At 47.7% G+C, this 9,664-nt stretch overlaps 1 protein-coding gene across 1 annotated transcript in view; it reads left to right on the forward strand.

The window, feature by feature from the left end:
* The window catches only part of TGFBI (transforming growth factor, beta-induced, 68kDa), a 40,212-nt gene that overhangs the window by 18,631 nt on the left and 11,917 nt on the right, over positions 1 to 9,664 (forward strand). Inside the window, exon 2 of the mRNA XM_009891457.1 lies at positions 4,226 to 4,324. Coding sequence (XP_009889759.1) covers positions 4,226 to 4,324 — 99 coding nt within the window. The remainder of the gene's footprint in view (positions 1 to 4,225; positions 4,325 to 9,664) is intronic.

Raw genomic sequence — 9,664 nt, forward strand, 5'->3', positions numbered from 1 at the left:
CTCGACTCGGCCCTGCCTGCCGGGAAACTCTGGCTGGGGGCTTTCTTCCTCAGATAGCGACTTTTTCTTTCCTCCTCGGGTAAAGACCGTTTCTTTCATCTTCGAATAACTTCTTTTTCTTTCTTCTTTGGGTAACTTCCTTCCTTGCTTTCAGGATGCTTAATATCGCAGATGTCATTTTAGACCCCTCAGTGATGCTTTATCAGTCTATCCCCATTAAGGGGGGGGAGGGGGGAAAATGCCCAGATTTTGAACGGTTAGACATCTTCCGGAAGCAATTCTCATTTTCACACATCTAGAGAAAAAGAAAATTGGTTCAAGGGCAGAGGTGTGTCTGTGTGGAGTGGGCACCAACTTACTTTTGACTGGAACCCCCAGTAAGACTTGAAAGTTTTCTTGACAAAAGTAATCGCTTATTTACTCATAAACCTTCTGAGATAAGGAGTATCCCCAAAAGAGCGTGTAGACCTCTCTTGCTAGATGGACAATGCGTTATGGATGGAGTAGTTCGAGTCTTCATTGACAGGTAGAAAACTAACTCCATGTTAATAGTTGTTTCCACTGTTTTTAAAATTTAGTGGGAATTAGGAAGGGTGAAAGGAGGACAGACCTTTCAGCTGGCTTTTGTCTCTCAGGATGGCGACATTGATTGAACTGTAGCTTCCATTTAAATGGATTGCTGGAGGCAGGGCCATGAAACACTTTCAAAAAAACCCCAAGACTTAAATATCGCAATGTGATACATTATCTGGCAGGGATCCAGGGCAGTATTTATGAAAAGCTGTATGCTGTTTATGTGTCTAATCAGGTACAGAATCCAGCAGCCAAATTCTGGGCTAATGTCTATTTGTAAAGTCTCAAAAATGAAAGAATTACAGTGATTTACGTACAAATACAGGGAGTCTTGATCTTCATCTCTGTATGATCTGAAACTAAGTAAATCTCCAGTTCTGCTGATAGCCCTGAGACAGAAGTTTGCTCAGACTGGGAAAGTTAGTGCAGTCCCGGTATAAATCAGCGCACTCATCTCTGCAGAGAGAAGGCTTTTACTCCCTGTACAATCAACAGAGGCACAGGGTAAGGTGTGATTGCAGTCCATGCTGGTGCCTGAGATCTTTGAGAGATGCAGGGAATTGGTATGCCAGGGTTTCCAGATGAAGTGAAGTTACGCTGAGATAAATCCAGCCACAGCACTTTGCTCACTGGTCCCTTTCTGATGGAGAGAACAATTAATACCAGGCTAATGTTTAAACATCAACTGAATTTTGAACATTTATTAATGATGTGCCAAAGAGATACAGTGACACAAAACCAGCCGAAAAGCTCTTGGAAGTGACGTGTGTTGTTTTGCTTGCAGGAGGGATGTGCAACTGGGATTGCCACCCTTTCTGCTGTGAGCATCCCCCCCACCATCAATGCTCCTATTGAGCCGAGAGCGAGTTGGGTGGCAGAGCTTGGCTCTGCAGCAAAACTTGTACATCTTAATTAACTTATTTTTTTTTTAAGTGAGTTGGCTCAAGTCTGGGAGGGGAGCTGAGAAGTACATAAGGAACATTAACATTTGAAGATGAAAACCTAGGAGCATTCTCCCCAAACCCACTTGGCTTTGTGAGCACTACGTGATGCTGGGGAGCGTCATGGACATAGTCGTGGCAGGTAGCTGGGGCTGTACGGTAGATCCTGCTCTTCCCTGCCCCTTCCCGAAGGGCAGCCCCTGCCCCAGCAGCTCCCAGCTGCTGCCTGCCAAGTGCAAGGCTTCAGCTGAAGGGGAACAATAGGCAGTTTTATCCTCGAGTCAGCGCGGCTGGCTGGGAACGGCATGGCAGAGGTGATGAACTCCAACGAGGAGAGGGGAGAGTGTTGACAAATTCATTTTAAGCCAGACTGGGCAAAGGACCAGAAGACACACCACGGGGAGCCGCTACTACAGCCTGCCTGTGGGAATCATTGATAACACGGCCCTGGGGAGGGGGATTTTTCCGCACTGAGGAAAAACTGGGAAGAAGTTTTCCCCGATAAGCCAGCGAGGGAGCAGCAGTGCCCCGGAGCTGCGGTCCCAGGCAGGGAGGAGGGAGCAAAGCAGCGCCGGGTTCAATACTGTCCTGAAGGCGTAAGGGTTTTCTTGGCAGGCTGCTCCCGGGGATACGGGGGAAATGATCAAACAAGTCCTTCAGTAGCCAGGCTTGTCAAGATGAATATTAGAGGGATTGTCCACTGCCGTCAGCCAGACGCTGAAATCGAGGCAAGGTTTGGAATTTCGATGTAATTGGAACCATACTTCGGCGCGGCGGGGCCGGGGGAGCCGAGGTGGGCTGAGTCAGAGAGCACAGACGTCTCTCTAAGCGATGATTTGGCGTGGAAATTACTGAGGCTGGGCCAGTTTGCACCAGCTGAAAGTTTGGCTTTGTGATTTCTAACATTTTATTTTTTTTTTCAGTAGATTCTTTCTCCGTGTCCCTCACCTTTTATATAGAAAGGGAATTAAATGCTTTCATGCAGAAACAAACTACCGTTACTGGATATGGCAGTAACGAGGGAAACGGTGAGCCTAATTGCCCCGGGTCCCGTGGGCCCTGGCTTTCCCCTCGGGACAGGACCAAGGTGCCAGGGCTGCACGGGGTCGCATCCTGCCTCCGCTGGGCCCTGCAGCAGCCGCAGCAACAAAGGCTCATTGAAGGCAAGCCAAGCTCCCGCTGAGGCTGGCGCTGGAGTTAGCCAACATATAGGAGACCCTCACGTTAATTCATGCTAATGATGGGCAGGCTGGCCCGTTTTGGAGAGAGACAAATTTGGGATGCCAGTGAAAAGCGAGCACGGCCCCAGGAAGAGTTGGTGGTTGGGCTGCAGACTCTGCTTTTGTTAATTTTGGTAGGCAAGCGGGCAGCGTCTCGGTCAGACCCAGTGTGAAACAGGCTGCTGTCTGTTTCTCTGAACAGCTCAACAAGACCTTTACGACGGCATCTCCAGGCCCCGTGCGGAGTTTCATTTGCGCAAATGAAAACTCTGCCATGGACGGTGCAGAGCGCTTCTGATGGGCTGAAGGGATGATTTATGTATTTTGCTTAATTATTTGTTTTCCCTCCATCTGCCTAGCAGCCAATACTGGGCATAGTTTTGGTGCCGCTGCCGCAACTGGGACGTGGTGTTGGTGTTGGGAATCCAGTCTCAGTTGAGCTGAGCATTCCCAGCTTGCTTGGGTGTTTGCTACACCTCTGGCTCAAGCCCGGAGGCAGTCGGTGGCCTCACAACCCAGATCCATAAATCATATCTTGTGCACTGGCCATGCGTCACCCACATCTGTGTCCAGGGCTGCTGGCCACAAACCATGGAGATGGTGAGCCAGGCTGAGTGGGGAAATGCTGTACTGGCCAAACCAGCAGCGAGTAAACTCCCAGCTCCTGTTTGACCACATCTTTGCTCGCTGTGATGCCACTTCTTAGAAAGCTGAAAGGCTGCAGTCAGGTCTCAGTGGGGTTAGTCACGTATGTGATGCCAAGCGTCTACTTTGCTGGTGGAGAAGCAGCTCTCGGTACCTTATGAGAGCCACTGTCCATCTGTGCTGCCGTACCTGGTGTGTTGAAACCGGAGTGGGCAGTGCCACTTGCTCGTCTTCCCCGTCAGCAGCTCAGCATCCATGTCCAGAATTGGCTGAGTCTACCACACAGCAAAAGTACCTGTTCTGGTTTTGGTGCAAGTTGGTCCGTAGGCTGATAAACATCTGTCCTTCTTTATGTCCTAAACAATAAAATAATGGGGATTTTCGGGAAGGATTTGAATTATTGTGTAACTTTATCAGGTTTTAGCTGGGATCCCAAATTGCAAGTAGCCGTTTACCATAGAAATACTGACCGAAGTATTATTTTTAAATTAATTTCTTGATATTTTGGTGAGAGGTGGAACATTAATTTAAAAATAATACTTCGGTCAGTATTTCTATGGTAAAAAAAAATAATTTCTATGGTCTAAAATCAAGATTTTGCACTCAGTGAAGAAAAAGATACACTGGCAGAGTGAAGGGAGATCTCTTTCACTGCTTCCTCCACTTCATGATAGCCATTATACAGTCAGATCTAGCAAGCTGAGTTGCAGCTCTCAAAGTTGCCTGCCTTGCAACCCCAGCAGAGCTTTTTGGGTGCTGTCGGGTGGCGTCTGGCTCCGCGCTGGGGGTCAGCACCAAGAGGAGGGAGGCTTACCAGACCCTCTTCTGCTTTGTCGTCACCTGTAGCCCCAACGTGTGCGCGGTGCAGAAGCTGATCGGCACGAACAGGAAATACTTCACCAACTGCAAGCAGTGGTACCAGAGGAAGATCTGCGGGAAGTCAACGTAAGTACCCGCCCACGGGCCAGGCTCTCCCCAAAGACCCCGTTGCGGAGGTGGGTGCTGGGTGGGAGAAGCAGATGGTGTGAGAGATGTGGGATGTCGGAGCCCGCGGCGTGGGCTTAAAGTGTGTATGTGTTCAGAATTGTTTTAGCCTTTTACTCCCAAAGAAGTACTTGTGCCGTGTTTTTTCACAAAGGGTAATCGTGATCGTAAAACACTTAGATGTTAAGAATGGAAAGTACCATGGAAATACCAACCCTGATGGTTTATTCTAATTGCATTTCTATGTATACTTATATAGCTCTCAATGCTGTAATGAAGTGCGTACCAGATGTTTTCTAGTACTTCGCTGTGTCTCTCTCCGTGCTAGGCTCAATGCTGCCTAGATTTAAAAAAAAAAAGGGGGTGGGTGGGAGGGGGAAAGGCAATCCAGAGCTGATGGATATTGGAGGGAACATAGAATTCATCTACATGTGTTTGCTTTGGAAGGGAAAACAGAAATAAGGAGAAAGAGGTGTCAGTTTTAGCCAGCGCTCTCTGATGACTCCACCAGGGAAGTTAATTAGACTTGCAGGCCAATTCCACGTCTAAAAGTGCAAACAATAATATTCAAGTAGCTGTTGCATAAAGTATCTGTGTAAGCAGCCTCGGGACATTCTTTTGAAAGATGTAGTCAGCAGATAATTAAGGCTATGCATGCTTGACTATCTGCCAGGCTGTAGATCAGGAGGATCAGAGGATCTTTTTCCTTGATGTAGGCCAAACTGGGCTTTCAGACACGTTTGCTGGCCCACGCTTTAGCACGCACCACCACGTTACCCAATATCAGTGCAAAGATGCCCCGAACGGTGCTGGCGGTGGGGAGCAGAGCTCTGGACCAGGTCTGGTCCTGCATCTGCAGGGTCAAGGAGAACAAGCAGCAGAAAATCATCTCTTGTGTTTCTGGTATGGCCCAATGTAATTTGTAATTAGATCTATAGGAACGTGCTGTTCTTTATTGCAGATTAAATACATTCTGTTTGTGTGGTAAATAGCAGATGTTGAGATCTTGAACTGTTATAACCTATATAGCTTTTATTTTGGTTGCCGTTATGGGTTTGGCTGTGATGGGGTTCGTTTGGCCATCGGGATTCGTGTCACATGTCTGGTGTCGGTATTGTGAGGAGGGAGGCCAGATAAGAATTGTCTCTGTGCATGGCTTTCAGCCTTTCATCGTGCTACCCATTAATTAATCTGAAAGGAAAATTCTGAACTTGAGGGGGATATATTGCAGGATGTACCATATAGTGAGCATGTATAGTGGTTTCCCTTATGTCCAATTGTCTTTACAGGAAAAAAAAAAAAAGAGAGGCAATATTGCAAAAAACAAACAACTTCCTCCCTTTAATTTTACAAAACCACCAAATCTGGGAAGACTTAATTTGGGTGATTAGAGTTCAGGGTCTCATCTTGGCCGAATGTTGGCTTTTTTGACGTCAAATGGATGGGATTATGGAATGGCAATATGGTATCATCATTGCCTTTTCTGATAACAGAGTAGCTTAGTAGGTCTCCAAAGAAAATATGACTGTGGATGTGGGATGGCTTTGCTGTTATAGTCCCTGAAAGGCAAAGCAATCCAGCCACGGATCTCTCCAGCTCTGAAGCAAATGAGAAACTAACCTCAAGTAACCCAAGTGTGCAGCTGTATTTGGCAGAGACAAACTCATCCACTTATCTCCAGAAAGAGGTGGAACAACTGGCACCTGGCAATATTTCATGATTTCATTTGAGGAGATGGGGTGATCTCTTCTAACCTCATTTTCTCTGCTTTTACCCAAGTGTCTAACCCAATGATGCATCGCTGAGAGAAAAGCGTACACGGCATTAACCTGCCTGTTAACCTATGAGATAATGTTCCCATTATACACAGAATTTGCTCACTATTCTTCGCTTTTTATCATCTCCACAATGGGCGTTATTGTCGTCTTCTCTCTTTCTAGTCATTTTTGAGCCTGGGCCCTACTTTGCCCTTTAGCAATGCTTGTGCAGAACAAAAGACACGTGCCTTGACTCACATTTTCCGGAGGACCCTGGGACAGCTCTGATTACAAATGTTTGCTGGTGATGGCTCCCACTGGACGTGGTGTTTCTGGCGTATGGAAGCAATCAGGAGCCGTTTGGGCCATAAAGGACATGATGCATTATACTGCAGCAGTCAAATTCTTAAACCAGTGTCGGGGGCCTGATGCTGTGCCACGCTCAGTGCATCAGCACCCAAGAGAGTGCGTGGGCGCAGTTAATGGTGCTCAGCATGAACCCTCGAAACTGGCCCGTTGTGTGGGACTGAGCTGGTCCGGGAGAGGTTTTGAGAATACTGATTGCCTTTAAATCCCAGAAGGAGACAAGATTTGGCACGTTTGGCAGCATAACTGGGTGGATCCAGCCTTTGCTTGGGATCTGTGGTCAGAAGTCCTCTCCTGAACCCGTGTGCTTGGTCCTGCTGTTGTCAGGGGGATCCACTCCATCAGCCCAGGTGAGATGGTGGAGCTGGATAAAGCTGGTCATTTCCCTCCTCCTCCTCCTAAAAGGTTTTTCCCACCTGTAAGAAGAGCAGTCCTGGGATAGGAGGCACTTGACCCATCTCAACTGCTTCACATTTGACCTGGCTGTTATCCCCCTTAGTTGGTTAAAGGGGGATGTTGGTTAAAAGTTGGATGTGTGTTGCAGGTACAAATACCTGGCTGTAGGAAAATAGTTTTGACTGTTTGGATTTAGTTTCTTTTCCTGCTCTGAGCACTGTTTCAAGTAGGTAGAAGGGAAGGAGATCAGTGAGGGACCTGGTACTGTAGAGGAGCAAAGCTGAGCTCCTGCAGAGCCACTGGAGCAGCAAGGAAAGGCAGCTCAAAAGGTATAGATGTGCCTGGTCTTGTCTCCAGGTACATCACCTTTGGGTTGCTGCTCCAGGCTCTCGTCTGAGAGCGCTCGCAGTCACCCTGAGGTGTAGTGGGCGTCGTGCTGTGTCTCTCCATAGCTCTTACCAGAAACAAATAGGTCGCGGCAGTAAGGCAGAGGCTCGGTGCTGAGGCTTTGCAGGTTTGCTTCCTGAGCAGCATCTTTTGGTCTGTGGAAGTGGAGTGCTCTACTGGGGCTGGATGTGCACGATGGAAACTTCAACTCAGGCATCAGAAGGGGACTCTTACCGCTTCATCTGCTTTTTTTTCTTGTTTTTTCTTCTCTTCGCTGAAGTACTGGCTCACTCAGTTAGGGAGAAATTGGATAGAGGATTTATGTACATTTTTTATCATTGCGTTACTTGCTGATGAAGTGAGATAAGACAGTTGGCAAGAAGTCTGACACTGCTTTGATTTTAATGAGCACTGAAACAAGATTGTTTTGGTAATTAGGTAATTTTCCACTGTTGGTTACACCAAAGCCAAAAAAATAGTCTATTTAGAGTATATTCTCATCACTGTGCCTGTGTTTTTTATATTTTTCTACCTCCCTTATGCACTGGACTAATTTTTCCAGAACTGGGGTTGCAATTGAACATGTCCCCACATACTTTTTTGTCTTGAGAATGAAAAGACAACTGTCATAAATGTAGGTTTTGATTATTTTTTGAGGAATAACTAGTAGCAGTAAGTTTCTCCTTAATATGTTCCCTTATTTTTTCCTTTTAAATTAACTTTCCTTTTCTTGTCTGATGTACTTGCCTCAGTGCAGAAAAAAAAAATTACTCTCTGGCACTTATTTTACAAAAACAAAACATATGGGTTTTATTACAGGAAATTATTACAAATGGATTTTTATTCACTAATATACGCCTAAGCTTATTTTTATTACCTTGAAAAATTCACTTAAAATTTAATTTCAGATCCTAAGACTGCACCAGAAGTGAAACAATGACTAATAAAAGCCAGGGAGCTTGCTTCTGCAGTCCGACACAGATAGACATTTAAGACATACAGTGTTTCAAAACCAGCGGCTGAAAAACTGGAGATGTGACTCGAAATTACTCAATGAGGAGGTCAGGAAATTGTGGTCAGAGGTGTTGCAGAGTGGATGACAAACGTTCTTTGTACGGGGGCATTGCTTATTTAACCCACATCGTTGGCATCCGCCGTGTCACGGTCTGTAGCCACTGAGCAGACACCAGAAACAGGGACAGACTTGGCAACTCCAAAGGCTTTTGTGTAGAACCCACCGCGCAGTGCAGTGCTTGCGAGTGTTCAGTGTTCTCACCCATGAGCTGTTTGCCCCTGGTGATGTAAGAGAAATACTCCTCCCCCATCAGCAGACTGCTGCTCCAACCCAACTGGAGGAGGACATGTCAAAGGAGCAGCCTTCGTCCCCTATGGATGTATAGGGTTCTGTAGCATCAAGATGTAGAGTCCTGCAGGTGAGGGAGAGCATCCTTCAGCCGTGGCCATGCTGCTCCTCCCTGAGGGCTGGCGGTGGCTGCAGGACCAGCTGGGAGGATGCCCTTTGCCCAGCCCCAAGCGACCACTTGAAACCTGCCCACGTGCCTTTGGGTGGGCGGGGTGGTCTTGTGCTTCCTTGTGTTCCCACCAAGTCCACCAGCCATGGGAAGGCAGATGGCTGAAGCTGAAGCTGTTTTTACAACCCCCATCCTTGTAGGTGCCAAAAAGCCAAGTGTTTGTATCTATAAGGAGCAAGTACCCTTGCTCCTCGTAGGTGCAAGCACTTGGCTGAGCACCTTTGTGTTCACCTGGCCCTTTGCAGAAGTCTTCTGGTGCTCAGCTCACCACGCTGGCCTGCACAACGGCATCCCAGTTGATGCTGGTATGTCAACTTCAGTGGGCGAATGAGATTTGGGGCTTGAATGAGCCCCTGCATGGGTGGAGCTGGCCCCATTACTGGCCTTGGTGCTTCTTGCCATCATCTTCCCTTGTGGGGTGGTGCTGGAGATGCCCACGATCCCACCAAAAAGCAGGCGGTGTGGTCCCTCCATCCCTTCCCGGTGCCCTCCCCTCCCGGCAGGCGCCTGGCTGCTGGGGCAGCCCCGAGCCGGCGCGCTCCCCGCGCCGCAGGCTGCCTGCATCAGCGTCCTGCCCCTTCGTCACAGCTCATTAATCCCCGATCGATCTATAAATAAGCCTTTTAAACCCTACGTCAGCACTCAGGAATTATTTATGCTGAACTTCGGAATGATTTCGCTTTAATCAGCTCTTTGTCTTTGATAACAGGTCTGAACCAAGGGAACTGTCTAGACTGGATTTAGTTTCTAGGGTGAAAAAAAGAAAAATCGGAGGTAGGGGAGGGAAGTGGCGGGGGGAGAAAGTGTGTGTTTCTAATGAACGTGAGACGGGGGGGCGCTGGGGAGAGTGGAGCAGCAGGGTG

The sequence above is a fragment of the Charadrius vociferus genome, unplaced genomic scaffold (assembly GCF_000708025.1).
Source record: "Charadrius vociferus isolate BGI_N301 unplaced genomic scaffold, ASM70802v2 scaffold370, whole genome shotgun sequence".
In the NCBI taxonomy this organism is placed as follows: domain Eukaryota; kingdom Metazoa; phylum Chordata; class Aves; order Charadriiformes; family Charadriidae; genus Charadrius; species Charadrius vociferus.